Genomic DNA, 23,443 nt, shown 5'->3' with positions numbered 1-23,443 from the left:
GTTGCTCAAATTGCATTAAAAAGCCATTGCACATGTGCAGTCCAAAGCGGACATCTCAGAGCGCTGACTGTTTCTATAGCAACCAGGAATTCGGTGATGTGCTGACTTCACCAATTAGTGATTGGCTCTTTTGCTGAGAAGGCGGGGCTTGATTCGATAGAGCAGCCATACTGAGCTTTGCATTTTACTCATTCAGAACTAAAAGAGTGACGCGTCTTTGTTTTTTCTATAGCCTTTGGTAACGAGTAATACTAATTTCCAGCATACACACCTTGCATTTATGCATAATTAATGCTATGGCATATCTGTCTACGATTGTATTGCTGCTCGCTAGTTATGGGTGTCACTGAAAGCATCAAAATAATATGAGGATCTTTCAGTTATGGCCAAGTGGTGCATCTACTCTGCACGTAACATGCTGTATCTTGCATTAGCCAGCGCTCGGAAACCGTAACACGCAATTGAAGATACACAATGGTTTCGGATGAGTGCAGAAAGCTGCTTCCATTAATGTTTAGATCAATAGTGCTGTCCCAGCTGGCTGCTGATGTTTCGGCCCGCTTGTGCAACTTTCAGCACGTCCCCTTTTTCTCTCAGACCAGATTGAAATTCCCCTCGCAGGTCTGGCCATCAAAGAGGTCTTTCACTAAGGCACAATGGGGACAGAGGTGACCGCTCCAGGCTAACGGCGCAGACAGGCTCCCTCATACCCAGGGCTCAGAGTCTATAGACAATAGCTTCTTTTATTTGTGAGGTCACATGCTAATGATTAAAACGCAAAGGTCATTGAAACAGCAGTGCAGACGAGTTCGCTAAGCGAGTTGAAAGATCTGTAGTGCGTGTTATGTTCGCACAGCAACAAGCAGACCGAGAACTCGATTAAAGATGGAAGAAATGTTTCATAAGCATGGGCCGGCACCTGTTAGTTAAAAAGGTGGTAATGAGATTTGCTGTGCTGAAGAGATGCAAGCATTGTACACATTAACGCAAGCCCTCCTTATACTTACAAACACACACGGCACAAGAAGAACCTAATCTCTCTAAAGCTCACCTTTACGGTCAGGTTTGAGGTGGCGGTCTACAGGCGGAGGTTGGCATTCAGGTATGTGCACCGGTATGCGAGGTGGGGTCTTGGGACTGGAGCGGAAGCCCATGTGGGCTGGAGGGGGCACCTGTTTTCCGAGAGAGGAGAACTCCACTGTGCCCGGTGTCATGGGCACATAGTTGGGCTCCTGGATGGGTTCTGATAGGCTGCCGGAGCGTTGATGTGATGAAGAGTGGACGCTCATGGGCACATAGTTCTCATCCATCTCCTCAGTGGAAACACCTCCTACTGGCACCATGCCTTTATTCTTCTACATGCATCCAAGAACAGAGAAGAAACCGTTAGGGATTCATTTGAAGCACATTTGTAAAACAGAAAGAAGATCCTAAATTCTGTAAAATAGATGAAGCTTAGAAAAACTTACAAAATAGTTGTTGAAGCTTTCATTAAAATCAAAAGAGCAACTTTTATCTGGGGGGAAGGGACGGGGTATATCATAGCAGTCTTGAGATCCGTAATCTGTGAAATAAATACAAATTAAATGAGTGCAGTCGAAAGAACCATCTCTCTTACGCTCAGCAAGGCTAAATTACATTTTGAAATATTATTACTATTTTAATACATTTTAAAATGTATTTCATTTCTGTTACAAATATAGAATTTTCAGCGGTCATTATTCCAGGCTTTTAGTTTCATGACTTTTCATGTCCTTTCACAGCATGCATATATATATATATATATATGTGTGTGTGTGTGTGTGTGTGTGTGTGTATTAGTTCTGCATTATTATGGAGGCATGTGTGAAGAATTCCACCAATTCCACCAAACAACACTAGATGGACCCACTCATGACTACATAACCCATTGTTGCAGCACGAACAGCTTGATGTCGTCTTATTGAAAATAGGCCTAACACAAAAAATAATTTGCCAGAAAATAAAAAATAGTAAATAACATCAGAATTTAAGATCTCAAAAAATAGATGTCCACAATACTGACATCAGCATTTAAACTGTATCTGTTCATGAACGGTAAAATAAATCCAAAAGTCAGAAAGCTCACGGATTTCCTCAAAAATGATGATCAAACTAATGACAAGATTTTCAGATGAACTATTGCTAATAAGTGGTGTTTTTTAATATATATTTTTACGAGTGACGTTTCAAACCTTTAGGCAGCTTAGACTTCTAGAGATTTTGAGCTTGTACTGTTTCATAATGATAGTGAAATTGATCAGGTGACTTGGATAAATTCTATGCTCCTACCTTTACGTAGACGTGTAGAATCCACTGTACCAATGGTGTTGCTCCTTAGCGCTTTGTTCCCTCCTGTACTAGATGGCACGCAGTAATTCCCATCAGTCTCAGACACTGACCGTGGCACCACATACGTGTCCGTGGGTGACCGCTCAGGTGGGACTGTTCCTGTGGTCAGTAAAGGCTTAGGCGGACGAGGGGGCGGTACCACGTCTGTGGTCCCTGAAACAGCCTCCACCCCAGCAGTACGGGGAATCTGGTAGGTGCAGTTACTTCCAGGTGTAGGTGGAATATCATAGCTAACTGACAAGTTCCGCAACTGGGCCTCTAAAGAGGGTTTACGACCAGGTGTGTTAAAGACATAGAGTTCACCGGGCTCACCTTCAGGAGCGGGAGGGGAGGACGCCGACTTCGGCAGCAGCACAGTGTCCTGAGAGTAGCTTCGGGGTAGGTGGTAAAGACCCTGTGAGTCGGCCGACAACGACTGCCCGCGCGAAGGAGGAGAATCATAGAGCCCAGCGGCATGCTGGGTAGAAAAGAAACCATTGACCGAGGCGTGCTTGGAGGAGGAGGAAGTGGGCGTGTGGTGGGAAGGGAGGTTGTCATTACAGTCGGGTTCGGAGGAGGTAGACTTGGAGCATTCGCCATGCGCCCTGTAAAGAAACCAACGCAAGAGATACAGGTTATTCATTAAGTAGCTTAAACAAATAAGCTAAATATATTAAAACAAACAACTTGCTCATCAATACAAAGACAAAAACACCCCTTCAAACACATACGTCCTACTTTATGCCATCAGGAAAATCACAATAATCTTTGTATTTTTAATTAACAGGCAAGTAAAAGATGTCCGTTAGGGATGTAACGATGAACCATGAGCCAGCTGAAAATCCATTCAAATGTGTCACGATTCAAATTGGTTTAAATGACAAACAAATAGCTATAAAATTGAAGTAGGAGTTTAAATAAATGTATCTCCGAACTGACCATCTACTTTTGATTTTCACCTTGACTCATTTTTGAACTGACGAGTTTATCGCATCAGCGTGGACGTTATAACAGTAGGACATGTGATCCTGACTGCTGTATCCCAATATATGAACTAGCTGTTTTAAATATTTTTTAACAACAATTTCCAGTACGTTTGAAAGCATATTATTTTGGTTATCGGTGCTTCCATGCTCTCTCTCTCATGCACGCATGGTTTAAGATCACCAAATTAGGAAATAGCCTGTGACGAGTACAGAAAGTCTCTTTCTTGGCCCCACCAAGTTACCATGATAATATCGCTTATCTGTGATCTCCCAGGCTGGCGATATGACAATATGAAAAATTATCATATCACCCAATCCTAGTTTCGTTGTTTCAATTTCATTTTTGTGCAGCAATAGCCTAATAAAAGGACACCTTCTCATTTACTGTAAGAAAATTGAATTGTTACATCCCTAATTTCTGTCTGAAATTATGGCATAATAACTGAATCCTGTAATGGTTCATCTTATTATCACTTGTTACACAGCAAATTGGCATTTAGTAGTTTGTCGCAAAGTTAAAAACCCTCACTAACTTACATTAACTGCAATTCATGACTACACGAAAAATAGCGATGATAACTACGCTAACAATTGATTGCACTTATAAATGAAAGGACATAAATTATAGATTTTATAGAACTAGTGATAGAACATACTACTAGTTTAACGTGGGACATTAAACTAGTAGTGTTCATTCGTTGCCATGGACTACGGGCAAATGGAGCCTAGCAACATTACACAATATTTGATCACAAAAGGCAATGAATAACCAAACATTATCGAGTATTCCAGAAAGCTTCTCGCTGTACAACTAGAACTGGCAAGGTTAGTGCCAAACACAAACATGCAGGTCATATTTTACACAAGTCGTTGTTCAAACTGTGCACACACACTCTTTCAAGCACTAAAGGCAAGGAAACATACCAACCCATTTTAGTCAACTCTCAGTAGAATATATATATTTTAGTAAGTTGTTATAATAAGTGTGCAGATTTTCAGGTAAAAATACCAGTATTTGGCTGTTGGCCAGTGTGTGTGTGTGTGTGTGTGTTTAGTATTCTTCACACTGATGCTCTTCACTCACTGACAGTCAGGAGGAGCGCTCCTGCTCTCACACTCTTCCAGAAGCAGGTATTCCTGCTCCTCCTCTCCTAGAGCAAGAGGAACCACTGGACTACACCACACACAAAAACACAATGAATCTCGTTTATCCAGGTTTTCAGCCATAGCACCTGAATGTCCTGAAGGCAGCGTCTTAGCAAGAGTGGGCGGTATTCGCATTATATAACAGCAGATTGAAAAACAACAGACTCAAAACAGTAACAGGCCTACATTACAAATTGTTGGATGAGCCACGCACTAAAATAGCCAAGGTACACAAAGCCCAGACGTTGTGTCTTACCTGTTAGGCTCAGGTTTCTTGCTCTCACAGTTGAGCAGCCAAAGGTAGTCCTGAGGCTCATCCAGACTGGAGGAGGACCCCAAGGGTCTGATGCTGACAGGCTGGTAGGGAGGAGGCAGGTTGGCCAGTGCCGAAGCCCCTAAGGCTCCTCCTGGCCCTCCACTAGGGGCCATATCCACCACCAGACCCGCTGGCACATTTACTTGGTGAGAGATCTTTGCGGAATCTGCAGAGAGAAGAAGATAAGAGAGATTATCGCTAAGCTTCACACTTTATGAGATCATAAGCTTTAAGATACACTTTTTAATAAGCAAAGCGAAGAAATGAAGAAAATACACTGTGATTGCAAAATATATTGTATGCTTAAATAGGAAATCAAAATACTAATATTAAGTACATTTCTAATATTTACAATGTGTGGTTTCAAAGTATATTAGATGGAAGAAAGTACAAAAAACATTACAGTATCTATCTATCTGAATAAAAACAAAGCAATAACACATTCTTCATTAACAATTTTGCCAAAGTTTAAAAATCTTACAGATATTTCCCCTTCGATTTCATCAGCAATTTACAATAAATTGACTGGAATCATGTTCAATTATCCAGATGTTCTTAAGACGACATTCTGATCGAGAGCAGCGGCGACCATGTCACTTTGAAGGATAATTAAATATTTATTTTTTTAAAAGGTTAAGGCCTCCGTCCTACACAGGCCGTGTGAAAAAGCAGAGAGGAACCCTGAACACAAGACGCTAACGAAAGCGCCACTAATCCACGACGGAGTCTCGGTTTTTATGTGGCATCTAGGATAACTTGTAAAGCTTTTTTGTCTACGTTCTTTTAAAAGAGCTTTATCTGTGACTTTTTATTTTTATTTCCATCTCTCTTTGAACAGCCTCCTCTCAAGGTCAGTGGAGAGCGGCGAACGGGGTGGTTGTGCGTGTTTTTCTACAAGTCTCTCTTCAAACTCTGCTTTCAGTTACTCAGTAAAACGCACACAAACACGTAACTTGTGCGCACACACATTGACACCCACACACACCCACTCACTCACTGGGTGCATTTGACTCTTTCTAAGTGCAGGCAGCTCAAGGCTGTCAGGGCCACTTTGTCTCTTTCGGTCTCTTCACTTTTTTTTTTCCCAGTTTTCCTCCTTCCCTCATTCTTCTTCCCTCCCCGCTCTTGTTTGTCAGGCTTGCTCTGCTGAATCATCCAAGCCCTGGAAAATCCCCCCCTACATATTTGCATTCTCGGTACCCTGTTTAGTGCTGGTGGCTAATAACGGCAGGCTTCTGTGTATATCAAAATTGAAAAAACTGACAGTTCCATTTTTGATATAATGCGTTATCAATTAGCATTTTAACATTAGAGGTGTCACAATACCAAATTCAGTTGCCAAATTCGGCCAATTACTGCAGAGGCATTGATCATTAATATTAATTATTATGTAATGTTTTCCCAGAAGGCTTAACTTTTTAACTAATTGGTTGTCAAGCTGAGAAGTAGGCTTCCAAACAAAGCATGCATGGCCAAATTAATATTCACAAATTATGCCAAGATCTGCACTTATAGAGCTAAAGCTATTTAATAAAAATTACAATTACATAAAATTTAAAACAAGTCGAAACAAGTTGCGTTTTAAATTTGAGGTTGATATCTCAAAAAAATAGCTTACAGTAAGATTTTGTTTGGGCACAGTACAAAATTTTCCCCATTAGATGCCAGCAAAACTCTGCCGGTGCACACAGTGGTTGATTTGTGATTTGTAGTGGAGTTTTTCTCTCTTAAATATTACAAGACCACACAAGCAAACACACTCAATATTTTTTATGACACAGATACAAACCATAATCTGACATCCATACCAACACACCCACACAATTATAGTTGCATTATTTATCCAGTTTGCACTATAATAAAACAGGAATAAAGCGAGTATTTGCTTTATAGACCAAACCTCAAAAAAAAAAAAAAAAAAAAAAAAAAACATTTTGAAGCCTTGCCAACAGAATGAAAGCCTTAAGAACAATTGCATAATTTCACAGTTAAACAGCACTGCGATAATAGCAGTTTTAATGGGTTTCGATTGGGACATTTTTGTCCAAAAGGTGCTAAAAGAAAAAAAAAATTTATCTAGTGCGAAATATGGAATTGGAATGAAATAGTAAAATTCCAATAAAATACACACCTGCGCCAAAATGTATACAGCTGGCAATAACATAAGTATCATGATTAAAAAAAAAGACTTTGGATTTCTCTTTTTCTTTGGATTTTTTAGATTCTTTGGATTTCCTCCAATTTTGAAGTTCATTTTTCATAAGGTAGCAAAAGTTCACCAAACGGTGAAGGACAGATGTACGACCACAAGCATTTTCCAAAGCCGTAGCGCAGAGATAAGCACTTCCTCATTAGAAACCAAAGCTTCAGGACTTCACATCAAGAAGTCCTGAAGACAAGAAGGCCACAGTGAACCGACAGCATCTGAGATCAATACTGCTGAGCTCATGGAGACCCCGAGGTGCCACAATTACTCAATCTGAGGGGGACACTTGGGCTTTGGCACTTCGATTTAGTATCTGCATTACAGTGAATGCCTGCAATCGGTTCAAGCCACACATGTGTCAATAAAATAATTATTTTCTAAATATAAAGTACTCAATTCAGCTTTCTATAGTATCAATTCCAAAAACAGAGTTTCAATCAATAATCCATAATAAGACATGTTTCCTGATCAGCAAATTAGGATATTAGAATTAATTTTGAAAGATCATCTGACGCTGAAGCTCAAAAATTCAGAAAACTGAAAATTCAGCTTCATCGTCAGAGGAAATGAAACCTGAATATATTGAACATATAAGCCAAATGATTTGTAGCAGACTCTCACAAGCGTTTCTTTTCTCGAGAGACGTCACTGTAGTTTCAAACTGGTAGTACATATGACAATGTACCATTGAAGATGTATATTATGAGTTTTGCAGTAGTATTTTATGAAATATTGACCACTGCTTGGTATTGTTATTATTTAGTTATGGCCGATTAAGGTAAGATCTATGACTGCTATAAGTGCAGGTGTACATCGTGTGATTTCCGATGCCATATAACCGATGCTCACTAACACAACCTGTGTAAACATCTTTAGAAAACACTCTTTTAGATAGATTTATTATTCCATTACTTGGAAATGAAATTGGATTTTCAATATTTTCCTCAAAATTACTTAAAGGACTATTTAACGCAACTGTCTGAAATCATAATCATTGAATTCCTGTGTGTGTGTTTGCATGCGGCAAGGTTTACCTTCCGAATCGGTGGGGTTGAAGCCACAGATATCACAGATGCAGCGCACCCACTTGTTCATCTCCTCTTCAGTGTCTGCCACCAGGTAAAAGATCCTGTCGATAGTCTTGATGTCAAAGATGAAGCTGTGCTCCAGGTCCTTCTTGTTGAAAGTGAGACCGGCGTCCACCTGCTCGCACAGGTTCAGATCAATCACGCGGATGGGCTTCTTGGCATGGTCATTCTTGTAATACTCCAGCACATCTGGGTCTCCTGTCAGCCTCCCACTGCGCAGAACAAACCATCGCTTCTTCCATGCCTGAAAGGAGAGACGAGAACCATTTGATTCAAGGGTCGCGTGACTAATGAAGAAGCCACTTATTGAATGATTCTCATGACCAATTTGGACCAATATGGTCCACTAAACAGCCATCAGCCATCTTGACAAAGTTTCAGATAAATGAGTCTGGTTATACACGAAAAAGGAAATCAAAAAGGTTATATTAACTTAAAGCCAAGACTTCCATTATTACAGCAGCCATACCTATCATTGCAATTTTTTCCCCATACTTCATCTCCATGTGAATCAAACAAATCTGGAGTTCAGACTGAACATACAACATGTCCACAGAATACGAAAAGTTCATCAGACTGGCCTCTCTAGAATATTCATGCTGTTATGTAATAATATTGCATGAGAACCATCCCAAATTAACACTGACTAACTGCAGAAAAAGCATTGTGAGATATTTCAAGCATACAAAAGTCACTGCAGGAGTTCAAAATTAGGCAAAAAAAAATCATTGCAGGTGTTTTTGTGACATCTGGTTCTATTGATCCAGCCTCATGCTGTGGACATTGTGGGCTCGCTCTGGCAAAACTCTGTTTAGAGATACTGGCTAAACCCTCTGCAGACAGACTTTAATTTAACACCACCCGAAAGCCTGCAAAGCACTCAGCTAAAAGAGGTAACTGACAATTACAGCTTGATTATGCATGCATTCTCCCATTTAAAAGAGAGGGAAAATGGAAATGCTGGTTTTGTATAAAAAGCAGAGTTCAAAATGTCATGGATTGTGACAAAGCGAAGGGGGCAGCAGTTCAACTCTTAAAAAACTAGCCTACATCAATCTATCAGATGGGTGGATGTAAAACATGGTGGGAACAAAATAAAAGAGGGCAACATGTGAAAACGAAAAGCTTCATAAGAATGAAATAAAATCATTAGATGGAGGGGGGGAAAAACATCCATTTACAAAAAGATAGAATTAAACTGAATAAATAACACTGTGTGGCATAATGGTCGACAAGAAAGTTATTATTTATATATTGTATTATTTAAATAATGGTCACACTTTATTTTAAGAACCAATATGCCAATATGGTAGCAATATGCATGCTACTAAGCAAATAATTTATAGCGATAGCAAATATATCCCCAAACTACAGTGATAGCTTAGTTATATATTACAGTAATAAGTAATCGAATACTCCAATGAAACTACTAGTTAAAAATAATGACAAGCATCATGTATATTTCACAGATATTAAATTGCAACAAGCTTACATAAGCTAAAATATTTACAATAAATCAAAACTTACAAATATTAACAATAGCAACACTTTATTTTAAGGTTGTTTAAGAAGATGCTTATTAGCATACACATTATATCAGCCATTTATAAGTAGTAATCGAGGCTTATTCTACCTCCCTAATCCTAATGCTTAAATTTAACAACTACCTTAACTATTAATAAGCAGCAAATTAGGAATATATTGAGAGAAAAGTCAAAGTTAATAAACAAGTGTTCCCAACATAATATAATGTATTTGTATGTTTTTTTATTCTTTTAATTTTCAATGTAAATAATCAAATGGCAGTTGTAGTGAAGAGTGCATTTAACTACATTCAAAACATTATTCAAAAATGATTTGAATAGTGTTTTAAAATGCAACTATTAAAACCAATTAGGCCTTTTTGGTTCAAAATGAGTACTTCGTTTTACTTAGATGAGCTGCACAGCCCTAGTAGATATTCGATATAAGACCTAAATACAGCAAATGTGTTACAAAAATGAAGTTTCAAACAGGGGGAAAAGTTTTTCTTAGATTTGCTCTTAAACTTCAACAGACCACTGTGTCTTAAACGAGATTAGGAAATTAACCCTGAGTAAAAGATCAAAGGCTTCTGTCATTAAAGTGCCAGACTGCCAGGAATCTCAATCTGTGTTGTTGTTTATTTTTTACCATCAGGTTTGGAGGGGATTAACAATGCCGTACTTTACCCCCTCTTACCCCCTCTCAGCTGTTTTTCCATCCACAGGGTTCTCTTTGTTAGAGAGCCAAGCTCTGGCCCTCTGGATATCACCCCACCACACGGCAACACAAGAGGCAACAGCCCCGCCATGCCAAACCAAACACACACACACACACACACACACACACACACACACACACACACACACACACACACACACACACACACACACACACACACACACACACACACACACACACACACACACACACACACACACACACACACACACACGACACTCAACAACTGATCAGCATGATAGACCTAATTGTGTGATGTGACCTAAATTTCCCGGAAAAAGTATCATCCGAGCATCATGTCGCCTCTTATTAAATTTGGAAAGCTCAACAGGCTGAACATTTCACTCTGCTAACAGCGATATAGACTCAAAATGAAACAATAAGAGGTAAAACAAGTCTAGATGGAGTGTGACAGGACAAGTCCTGCAATTAACAGGATAAGCTTTGCTCCTCTACTATGGTTAAACCAACACAGAGGTCTTTTAGATTCCAGCCGCTGCTTCAAAACAAAGCATTGGAAGCTCATATTACACAGATAGTGTGTGCATGTGTATGTTTACTGGCAGGAGAGAGCCCCGGCTAACCTGTCACACGGATCAGCTTACGTGGGTACAACGACAAAGACGGAACAAAAGATCTTCCAGAGAACTGCTTGGTGAACCGTGACCATTCGAGAGAACTCACGTCAAACAAGAATATTGAAGTTTAAATCAATAGAATGGGAACCTTTTTTTTTTTTAAATAAACAAATAAATTACAAGGGTCGATGACATTATAATATTTATTCATCCCAAAAAAATGTATACTTAAAAACGTATACTAACCTATAAAACACTCATGTTATGTTAACATCCTTATCATAGAAAAGTTTAGGTTGTAGAATGTCTATTTTTTTTTAATTATGATTAAGATGTGCACACTCAAATGTATTTAAGGTGTATGGGAAATCTTGACATTTTCAGTCATACAATTAAAAAGATATTGAAACTATAAAATTTATTACATCTGAGACCTATATGCATACAAAGATCTGTTCATTTTGTATCTTGGACACATATATGACACTGACCCTTAAAAAAAAGTGTAATCTGCAAACTGTAGTCTGTCCAGACAAGAGAAAAATATTAGAATAGACTTTTTTTTGGCAGCTACAATAGAGAAATCTAAAGAGGAGAAGCAATGTCTTCATTTTGGAGGAAAGTGGCCAAGCTGAGTGAGCCATAAACATCACTCTCATTTGTGCACCAACTCTCTCTCTCTCTCTCTCACACACACACACACACACACACACACACACACACACACACAAGGCTGGTATCTAACTCGCCTTTGTCAGTAAAGTAAGATGTCCTCATTTCAGACAAAAACACTCCCACATGACACCAATCCGGCCATCCTGCTCTGGTTTTGCAATACATCAGTCCTACCTTGAGTCCCGGCTCCTGAATCCAGCGCAGGCACAGAGAGTGTAGAGTTTATCCACCTGTGCTAAGTGCCTGTTCCATTTTGATTAACGTCAAAAAGCCTGTAAAAGCACATGAAGCCAAAGACTCTCAGATGAAGAACAATCTGAGGAGAAGAGATGCTCCGTTTCCCAAACAACAACGGCCACAGCTGGTCACCTTTAGATCCTAAAAGCATCCAAACTGGCCCTTTTCTGCAAAAATCCCTTGAACTTCTGCGGAGTTTGAAGATCAAGTCCACATCTCGAAAAGTCCTTCGGTTCCAGAAGTGGTACGTAAAGTGAACGTGTTTGTGTATAAGGAGGGAGAGGGAGTGGGGACAGGGTGGGACGAAATTGAAGAGGCCCCTCCAAGTGTGGCAGCAGCTGTCTGCCTCACACACACACACACACACACACACACACACACAAGTGTGATGCGTACAGAGGCATAGGGCCACAGTGTCACTGTCTTGACTTAACAGAGATGCCATTGACGGACAAACTATAGGGGAATGCCATCCGATCTGAATCACTGACTGGTCAGTCTCTCTGCGGATAATTGACGTAATCAGGCACAGCAACGGAAAAGAGATAGAAAGAAATAATGTTCCGAAAAAATGCCAAGCAATGTGAGACCACAAGCTGTTGCTGTCGTAGCGAAACGGCACGACTCGCATAGACAGCCAATGCATCAGCATTCATTTCTCTCATGCCTGAAATTCCAAGCGCATTACCCTGCACCGTATTTTAGATGAGGTGCACAGGGCTTTCTAAAACATGTACTGTAGAAGAAAAGTGTTCCCTTCCCAACATTATCATCATCATCTACTTTTTTCGTCATCATTGTACAAAATTATTACACGTCTCTTTGGAACATGTGGTTTTGAGATATGAAAATAAATACACCACTGAGAAATAACCTGAAATCTGAAAGAGGCACGATGACTTGGAATAGAGAGAACTTCGAATAGAAAAAGACTGTTAAAATACAGGAAGGATGTTGCACTGCTGATAAAAGTAACTTACAACAAGCAAATTGATAAAGATACAGTCGCAATTCAGGCTTACTGAAAAAGCTTTTGTGATGACATTTCTGCAAAACAATATTAAGTTGTTTCGTGACATTTATAAATTGAAATGTCCAGTGAGTGGTGTTGAAAGTATGCGAAGCTTTAGCCGAAACAGAATATGAATTGTTTTATTGGTTGTTGCATGCATCTCAATGGTTCGGCAAAGAAATGTCCGTTGAGTGGCGCTAAAAGGTTAATGCTCTATTGCACTTGAAAAAAAAAAACCCTCTCACCTACACTAAACCCAACCGACAGTGTTAACAACAGCAAACGTGACATTAAAATGCATTTGCTCATGCAGCCATGTCGTTTTAACTTGCATCTATTGTCTTCGAGCTCTTTCATTGTGACAGGATCCATAACTCTGTGTGCTCTGCGTTGCAAACGCAACACTTACCAGGTGAGCTACTAAGCGTGTTTGCCATTTCATACATATGGAGCAGATAATGCGCATTAAAAAGTTAAAATGCATTACTTTACAATTTGTGCACCGCCGTTAAAGTAACACTGCACTGCACTGAAGTGTGTGATATCACATTACAAACTTTTTTTTTTTGCATTGTTATCTATTCTAAATATTAACAGACAAAATTTTGAGACAATACTGCGGCCTAATTTTCTGCACATATCACACACCAGTAATATGAGATGCTTCAGTGTTTGTGAACACTAGAAGCGAGTACAAATTAGATCAGTGGTCTCTAAGGAGACCAGAGCTGGAGAGTGTGTGAGAACTGACAGTTGGATCATTTGTAAGTGTGAGATCGTTCCGAGACGGAATAACCGTGACATGTTCGCATCTGCCTGCCAAAGCCACTCCATCTTGACTGTACAGTGAGGAGCACCGCATATCACGCATGTGCTAGACCAATAATGTGCACTTTACTGGGAAGATACTTGATGGGTGCATTTATGGGCAATGAGAAAAGTTACATGCCGAGAAATATCCATTCTGCTAAACCAGACCATCGGATCATGTTTGCCTGCATGCCACTGGAAACAATTCAGAAATTAAAAATATTAAACAATGTCCAATGTGTAAATCTGAGCAAAATGTATTGGTTTTTAACTAGTATTACAATTGTACTAAATTATTACTACTATTATTGTGGTAGCACTTTAGTATAGGGAAAGATTCTCACTATTAACTAGTTGCTTATTGATATGCCTAATATTAGCATACTGGCTATTTATTAGTACTAATAAAGCACATATTCTGCATGACTATATTCTAGATCCCTACGCAATACGTAAACGTAACAACTACCTTACTAACTATTAAACAGCAAATTAGAAGTCACAGTTACCATTAAAAAAACCATAAAAAAGTCACAATTAATGGTTTGCTAATAGCAAGAATTCAAATTTAAAATAAAGCGTGATCATTAGGCCTATTGTTTGAGTTACACAAAAAGAAAATGGGTTAAAATAATGGTTGAAACAACTGATATTCACCTACAATTAAGTAACTTGCATTAATTGCAATGCTAAACAGTTTAATACTTGCTGAAGTGTTGTATATGGTAAGGGGCGTAACATTTCAGTCACGTGCTGGAGGTATTCGGCCAATCACAAAGCACTGGATAGCTGGCCAATCTGGCCTTCTCAGAACGATGAGCTTTGTAAAAACACGTTTCACAAAGGCAGGGCAGAGAGGAGCAAGAATAATGGACTTATGTAGAAAATAATACGCACTTTGAACCTCTGAACCACTTTGAAACCAAATAAACATACTGCATTACACAAAATACACAAAACAATGGTTTAGCCAAGTCACAAATCCCACATCACAGTGCTGATTAATCAAGATCATCTTTTTCCGTTAACACTTCAAAATAGGGAAAGCATATTTACTATTAACTACGAATGTTTCCTCAATACATTCCTAATTTGCTCTTTATTAATAGTTAGTAAGGTAGTTGTTATGTTTGGGTAAGGATATGGATACAGAATAAGGCCGTGTAGAATAAAGCATTAATATGCGCTTAATAACGTCTAATAAATGGCTAATATTTTGGTAATGCGTATGCCAACTACTTAAAAGTCCCAAAAATAAAATGTCACTTGCTTTTTATATATTTATTTATTTTGATAATTATTGGTCACTCCTTAATAGGAAAGCTCTTTTCTACCACCACCCTATGTAACATGAGGAAACAGCCTTGTGTGTTTGGGTTGAAAGGCTAGTAACCGACGGGATGGCGGCTAAGTGCATAATAATAGAACTGGCCTGTCCAGACCTGAACACATGAAAACACACATGTGGGCACCTCCCCCTCGCCATCTATTAGCTCTCTGCATGACATCATTCTCTCAAGTCTCATTCCCATCCATCTCTTCACGCTAGAGCCCTGTCTTCAGGCCATCCCTTGCACAGTAAACAGGGCCGTCGGTGCCAACTAAGCCACACGCAAAATGATTCATTAAAATGGATTTGGACGGGCAAAACAACATTGATTTTGCACTCCTTAAACAGACCTTAATCCAAATCCAAATGACCCCAAGCAGATATAATTACGTATATTTGCGGTTAACAGTGCGGGTCAGTGTGTCGGAGTTTGTCAAACCCGGACAGATGTGGCAGATAAGAGGAAGAGCGGGGTGTCAGGTTTGGTCACACAAATAACAAGCTATGAGAGCATGTGCAAGTATGCGTATGTTGCAGCTGAAGTGCTCCAGCGTATAGAGGGGTGTGTCGGGATGCCTTTCTGCCGAGAACACGCTGTCAGCTACATGTCAGGGCAAAGCCCAGGTTGGGTCACACCTGCCGCTTGTTTGTTCATCGTCCAACTTGTGCTCTCTCACTTTCTTTATTTCCAGTGACAGCATGAAACTGCAAAACAGCCTGGATTCCTCACTCTGTAATGACGCTGTGTAATGTCATTCTATAGTGACGTCCAGCTGTATCTTAGAAAGGAAGCTGCAGTTAGAGTCTTTGCCATTTCCCTACAAGTAAAAATAACTGCCTGTCAGGCTTCATCGTCAGGTACTAGTATTCAGCTTGCAGGTTTTTATACACTTTTTACAATACCATTTTTTTTACTTTATTCTAAGGTGTCCTTAGTACATGTTATTACTAAGTACATGTAACAAATTATTGTTATTGTTACGCATAATTACACAAAATTAACCCTAATCCTAACCCAGCCTTATAGTGAGTACATGTACTGTCAGTAAGTACAGTAAGTAAAGTTCATTAATATTACTCCGTACTTAAATGTATAATTACACTGTAACTAGGACACCTTAAAATAGTGTAACCCCATTTTTATATTTTTTATTCTGCAAAAAAACGGTTTTATTTAAACTCTATTTTTTTTTACTTTACATCAATGTGTATGCCGTCCATGTCCCCAAACATTCTTATATATTTTGTTAAACGCTCTATGTTTCATAATAATTAGCAATAATTATTTTTGCTACAGTCTCAGGCTACTGATCTTCAGTTTTGGATAGCCTACCTATTTAAACTTTGTCATTTGTTATATTAGGCATATAGCATAGTTTATTTTTTTTTTAGTTAATAAAATTATTTTAATTTAAATTGATTTAAAAGTGAAAGTGAAATGTGCACTGTAACTACAGTGAATTAAATTACAATGAATTAACTTAAACTATTGCTTGATGTCGAATTGCTGCTAATTTAAAAGTGAAAGTAAAATTCGCCCACGTAAAACCAAAAAATTAAAATGACCCACCCACATATCGATTAACCTGTGGGAAAATTTCCTCACCGTCACAATCCTAATACATATATATAATATATATATATATATATATATATATATATATATATATATATATATATATATATATATATATATATATATATATATATATATATATATATATATATATAATATATTATTCGATATTATACTCATCTCGTCAGTAAAGCCAGTTCTTTTTACTGACAAGATGTGCATGAATATATCGATCAATATATATTTTAACTCATGTTATTTTGGCACAACAGTCACAATGAAGAACTGCACGAAAAAGGGAACGTCATAACCTCTCACACACTCTCTCATTCTCGTTTCCTTATTGTTAAAACATTTACATAATACTTTGTTCTACATAAACCTTTAGTCTCAACTCTGAGAGGTACGTTACCCATTTGACTTGCAACGTTCCATTAGAGGAGTTCACTTTAACAGAAAAGTGTCCGATTTGTTTTCATTGCAATGTTTCTACTGCGATGCTGCGATACAAAACATTTATCTACACGGTTAGAAACTCTTATGAAAAGCCAGAAGCAACACGAGAAAAAAAAAATCATTAACCCCACAGGCTGGTATTAAAATGGTTTACACAGAAACAATGTCTTTGACATCTAACATTCGCCTTTCAAAACGAGTCTTTCTGGCTCTGTGATCTCAGACGCATCATACTGGAATAAGATCAGTGCAAACAAACTTTGTGCTTGATAGCCCTTTGTTGGCCTCAGCAATAATGGTTTCCTTAATGTCTTTCAAAAACTGACCACACGACTCCCACTTACAAGCACTTAAAAGCATGATAGAAAAAACAAGCTGAAAAGCAAAGTTTGTCAACAAACTTTATAATGTTAACTTGACACACTTTAAAGGGATGTAGGTCGTGTCGGTTTCTAAAGTATTGTCAGGTGGTTTTAAGATAAAAGCTTTTTTTAGTCAGAAAAGGCTGCAGTACTGTATGTAGATTAGGCTGTATATGCATTAAAACTATCAAGAAATAAAACTACTAAAAGAACTATTGACTGCATACAGCGACTGGCTAGCACTTCTCTTGGATTTTACCTATGCTCGTACTTGTCAAACGGTGCACTGGTGCTGGTTAATTTCTCCTTCAAAAACTAAAAAGACAAGAAAAGAGAAGCGAGAGCAGCAGATTTGACTTCTCATTTTTCGCATTTTCCACATACGGTTTCAAATCGGTGTCAACGTGTTTTGGGCCCACAACCAGCAACTTGTAGGAAACCGTAAGTTTGATTGTTTAAAGTCTTACTTAAATTTACAATAAAGATGAGGAGAAACCTCGAGAAACACTACGCTGTAATAAAATTTTACGGACAAAAAAAACAGCAAAAAATAAAGATGTCATGGTAGAAAATGACCTGTATATTTTATTTTATATTAATTTCCTTAAACTTTAAAGCACTACAAAAATATCCAGAAGACCCATGACAGTCTCTATAATGAACTGATGCCCTCAGGTGGGAAATATAGGGTACAAATTATCAAATATATTATTGTAAAATAAATTATCTGTGAAATTTATTTAGTGTGCAGTGAAATAAATAATTGTTGATTTATTTATTTATTTTTGGCTAATTTTGTAAAGTTTACCAGCTCTCTTGGAAGATTCTTATGGAGAGAATAAAGAATGAATTATGATGAAATGGGTGTGCATTTTTGCAAAATTTATTTAGTTGAAAAACAATTACTGCTAAGAAACTGATGAGAAAAATTTTTAAAAGTGAAGAACTGGATAGTATCAAATATAAACAATTGTCCCGCAAAGCATTCCAAAATAATAATGTGCAGTAAAAAAAAAAAAAAAAAAAAACAGTAAACTGAACGTCTTGCTGTTTTGGGGGGGAAATGCATTTAGACTTATTTTTATCTCTGATGTTTAAGGTTGCACAACAGTTCTAGGGTCTCTACAAAACATAAATATCAGACCGAACCCCATTCCACATCACAACCATGCAAATCACTCTGAAGTCCCCTAGGCTGTGGAGGAACAATGCAGTTCTTGAAGGCGTTTCACTCCGAAGCGTCAAGAGTTTTTGGCCACCCTTGCCTTGCTAACACGGCACATGAAGAGAGGAAGACTAGAAGGAGGAGAATCTACAAAGGCCTTCTGTGTAGTTCCAATAGTTCTGGAAAATCAGCCTTTGTTATCTGTGAAAAAAAAAAAAAAAAAAGATCTCTGGGATACAGCTGTGGCTATTTTAACGTCCGCACTTGTGTCACAGTAATGCGCAATTAGTGACGGGCTCTGATGTTCAAGCGGTGCGCCGCGACCTCAGCACATCGGTACATGGACATCACTGTCGTCATCTATGGCATGGAGGAGAAGACCTTTGATTTAATGTCCTTATCTTGCACCCTTGTGATGACTTCAAAAGCCAGTGTTCTGAAAGAGACCGCTGGCCTTGTGAAATGAATAGCTGAGCAGACTCTTCTATTAAAGACCTACACAGTATCGATGAAGCAGAGAGAACAGTTCCCAAGGCCTTTCTTGCTGCATTCCAACCGATAAAATCCTGCATTTTATTCTCCGTGTTCTTGGTTTAAGGACTTAACGGCTAAAACGGTTCAGTCAAAAATCTACAACCAATTCTACAACCTATTTTTTTTTACCCAACGATCCAGACTCTGCATAGGCTGGTGCAGAAGATGCGGGATCTTTCAGATAATAACTCAATATCTGGAAGCAATTATGGCGATGCAATGTGCATTCAATGGGCTAGTCGAATATCTCCGCCATCTTGGATTTTGTTCGGGCAGGTGTGTGCAAAGATACTTCCGGTTGTGCAAAAAAAAAAAACAAAGAAATCTAATTATATTCTATTTCTGTTTAAAGTATTCATCATATCACTTCACATGCAAATAATATATACACTGCTATTATTACTATACTATGAATTTGAACTGAGCCAGTGTTGAAATGTACACATGTTTGTGAAAGAAACACTAATGAATTCGTGGTATGTACGCACAGCAACACAAGTTTTTCCTTACGAATTATGTAAATGTACAATACTTATTTCTTGAAATCTTTTGTATTACATTGATTTCCTTTTATTTTAAATGAAATCGGCTATTTACCTGCATTTGATCTTTTTACATATCCGTGTCTCAACTGTGCACAAACATCACTTCTTCACATATTTTAATATTTTAAATATATAAAACGAAGAGCTGCAATAGAACACAACTACTAATTCAAAGATTTGTTTTATCTCAAAATGAACGCACAAGAAATCATAAAAATACTGCTTATAGACACAAAATTATTAATACAACATACTTCACAAAACAGATAAATATAATAAAAACACAGGGGTAATGCAAATCAATCTTTTATGTAATGCCAACCTATCTATATATTTGATAAAAAATGTAAAAAAATATATATATTTCGAAACATCAAAAACAAATAGCCTATGTAGTAATAACCGTTTCTAATAAAATATATTTTTCAATGCAATTTGTTTCTGTGATGGCTACAGTCAACCAAAAAAAAAAAAAAAAACTAAGCTTAATAATTTGGTGGAACCCATGATGTATCAATCTATTTTGATTCCTTCTGTCAAAGTATTCTGCAACACATTTTGCTCAGTTTAATACACCAAGCTTTGAATAAAATATTATAAATTAACACTTTAGTATACGGAGCAATTCTCAAAGTAGTTGCTTATTAGCATGCATACTACTAGCATATTGGCTGTTTATTCGTACTTATATCTACACATTCTACATGTCTAATTCCTAAACTTAAAAACCACCTTACTAACTATCAGCAGCGAATTAGGAGTTTATTGACAATAGCAAGAACTGTACCTTAAAATAAAATGTGACTAAAATTGAAAATATATAAAAATTAAATCCTATTTGCTCCCCCCTCCTATTTGACAACCCACAAATCAACATGTACTTTCTTATACTTTCACAGTAGCAACGATCCAATTTTCATTTCTTTTATTTCAAAAATAAAGCGTGCCGTATTCTGAACCCTGACCACACTTTAGTGACATGACTCTCTGACTAGAGGCCAACCTAAGGGTGCGCTTTTCAGAAAACACCCTGAAACGAGACATCCTTAATTCAGCATGGCACCACAGCAAGGCTTTTAGAAAAATAAGCAAACCAAAGCAAGACAGCAAGGTGCAAAAAAATATTCATACAGACCAGCACCGTAAACCCAAAACAAGCCTTCATGGGTCAAAATCGGACCTTAAAACAATCAACAGTCAGTGAGCTTACCTTTCAAACACGGCTTTCAACGGCAGTCAGGGCAAAGTCGAGGGATGTGTCTGTTATGTGTAGAATAAATGAGTCTTTATCAAGAATACCAGTCTTTTTACATGGAACTCTGGAGGGACCTCTCCCACCTCTGACTTCCTGTTGTATGGGTAATCAGGCCCTCCCAGAACGCCTTAAAAACCATGACCACTAAATCAGAGGGGCTGGGGTTGACTGAAGACAGAAACAGAGAAAGGGTGTGCGCGCGCATATAAACACAAACACGCGCACTCATGCTGACAGAACACTTCAGAAAGAAAAAGAAAGCAAAACATATTTTTGAACTTTTTGGGAGGGTCCTCAAGTCAAAAACTTTGAAGTCAACATAAAAACAAAACACAATTCAAACACAATTCTGACTTAACCCGTATGCTGACTGAAAATGAACTTTCCTGTGGAACTCAGGAAATGTATTCTTAAATAATTCAAAGTTCTTTTCCTTGCAATGAAAATGAATGGGGGCTAGGACCGTGAAGCTCAAAAATGATAAAAAGCACTATAAAATGATCAATAAGGTAGTCTTTGTAACTAATCTAAATTCTTACATATCCCCTAAAGCTGTGCTATTGCTTTTTGTGACAAATCCACTGGAAATTTCCCACCACTGTAGTTCTTAAAGTAAACACGCCACTATTAGAAATCAGATATGGAAATATAACATAGGATAGGATAAGCAAAATCCACTTAAGTTTGACATTAAATGCTGTGAACATGCTTTTTACATAAATAATAAAAGTTGAATATCAACTTGTTTTTATAGATCCTATGGAACACCTTTACCTTCTTTATATGAAAGAGTCATAGAATTACCTTTGAAAATTCATTTTTTGTGTTTCACAGAAAGGTTATACAGGATCTGAATAACATGAATGCGAGTCAAAACAAACAGAATTTCATTTTGGGGTGAAGCAAATCATGGGTGAAGATAATCTGCGCAAAAACCATTTGGTATGTGATATCAAGAATTAAACGCCTAAACCACAACAATTTCAAATATGTGCATCCACTGAATTTGTGGGGGTGGGGGGGGGGATGCTTTATTCCAGCAATATATTTCAAAGCAAAGATTTTTGGCAAAGCGTTCTGAAGCACTCAAGCTCTGCCCCTTGAGCAGTTCACCAGCCCATTACAATCTAATGCTTTCCAGGCCTGTATAATCTAATCGAATGCGAGAGTGACCCACCGAATGAAGCTATCACACAGTGATTCTTTTAGCTGAACATAAAGACAAGACCATTTAAAGGAACAGCTTTAGTGAGATTTATAAAGCACCTGCCGTATTATGAGGTCACCTCCTACATACAGTAGCTTCTCATGGAAGAAGCAATACGGGTTAGATGCGTCTCATCTACTTTTAAAATCGTACAATTTTTGGCTTCACTGGTCACCTTAATTAAAAAAAAGCCCCATAAGTGCTTCTTTGGGGGTTTTTTATTATATTGCATATACTATCATTCGCGTGCACAGCACTATATATTCATTGCAGCTTGTTTTACCATATTTTTAAACTCGAGTACTAGGACAGTAGATGTAGATGTCAGGCTCAGCCGATAAGACTCCACTTACCTAATCAGAAATGCGTGCCTGCATACTGCTTCAGTCATGTGCAAAGTCACAATCTTTCCCTTTCATTGTGCCCATCTTTAATCTGGTGGTGTTTTATGTGATTATTATCATCTTTGTAATCACTTTCACCACCTGCATCTTCAACTGTCACCTGAAATCCACTGATACCAGCGCGTGAACGGCCAAAATCAACCTCAACCGTAAAAACAACCTGGACAGAAATTATTTGTAAGGTAGTTGTGAAGTTATTGGATATCATTAGACACCGTGAACATGATCAAGCAGGTATATGATTTATCTGTACTACTAAGCAACTAATAGTGACAATTGGTCCAGTGACAAGTGCATCCATATTAACTGGAAAGATTTAGAGAAATTTGTAGTGATTTGTTCACGACAACCCTGCATCTTCACTAAATCATTATATTTTTCTTGAAAGGTACTTTACATTAGCATTGCATTTTCTATACTCAAATCCAGGCATGTTGCTGGGCAGCCGAGAGTCAGTTCACACGTGAGTAGCTGAAGGAATGCTCGCGCGAATAATGAGTCAGAAAGTCCAACCTTGAACTCAAATGCCTTTTTCTCACCTACAGTTTCTGAGAAAAGATTCTCGGTAAAGTGAAGACAGGGTTTGGTCAACACCTAACACAGTTTGGCACCGTGTGTTTACATTTTTCCTACAGAAAAAACATGTTTTGCACAAAGCAAAGGGAAGTGCGCTTAGTTCACTTAACATGAAGTTTGGACTGCTTTATTCAATAATCCACATTCAGTATGTGCGGTCTGGAAGACATGAAAGTAAAGTCCAGTGGAACAGAGGTAAAAAAAAAAAAAAAAGAGAGAGACAGAAACACTCTGGTTTCTCCATTCTTGGATACATTTTCTCAGTCTCCCTTGTCTTCATGCTCTATGACCTGGACTCCAAAAGCAGAAAGCTAAAAAGAATTGTGGGAGTTCTGGGAGGAAATCTGAAATCCCCCTCTCTGTCAGGA

The 23,443-nt window shown here is 38.0% G+C and overlaps 1 protein-coding gene across 12 annotated transcripts in view; it reads right to left on the bottom strand.

Moving 5' to 3' along the window:
- The window catches only part of gab1 (GRB2-associated binding protein 1), a 59,273-nt gene that overhangs the window by 10,102 nt on the left and 25,728 nt on the right, over positions 1–23,443 (bottom strand). For 9 of the 12 annotated variants that reach the window (XR_006251846.1, XM_043249525.1, XM_043249546.1 and 6 more), the window contains 5 exons: positions 8,038–8,335; positions 4,738–4,963; positions 2,311–2,954; positions 1,470–1,564; positions 1,052–1,355 (listed from right to left, as the gene is read on the bottom strand). Coding sequence is in view for 11 of the 12 variants with exons in the window: in XM_043249525.1 (XP_043105460.1) it covers positions 1,052–1,355; positions 1,470–1,564; positions 2,311–2,954; positions 4,738–4,963; positions 8,038–8,335 (1,567 nt within the window). In the remaining variant the exon portion in view is untranslated. Of the gene's footprint in view, positions 1–1,051; positions 1,356–1,469; positions 1,565–2,310; positions 2,955–4,419; positions 4,510–4,737; positions 4,964–8,037; positions 8,336–11,780; positions 12,081–20,843; positions 20,995–23,443 lie in introns of those variants that run through there. The other 3 variants (XM_043249594.1, XM_043249560.1, XM_043249568.1) reach the window with 3 other exon arrangements.

This window comes from Puntigrus tetrazona, chromosome 1 (genome assembly GCF_018831695.1).
Source record: "Puntigrus tetrazona isolate hp1 chromosome 1, ASM1883169v1, whole genome shotgun sequence".
Lineage (NCBI taxonomy): Eukaryota > Metazoa > Chordata > Actinopteri > Cypriniformes > Cyprinidae > Puntigrus > Puntigrus tetrazona.
Note: the sequence above shows the minus strand (reverse complement) of the source record. Positions and strands in the feature narration are given on the sequence as shown.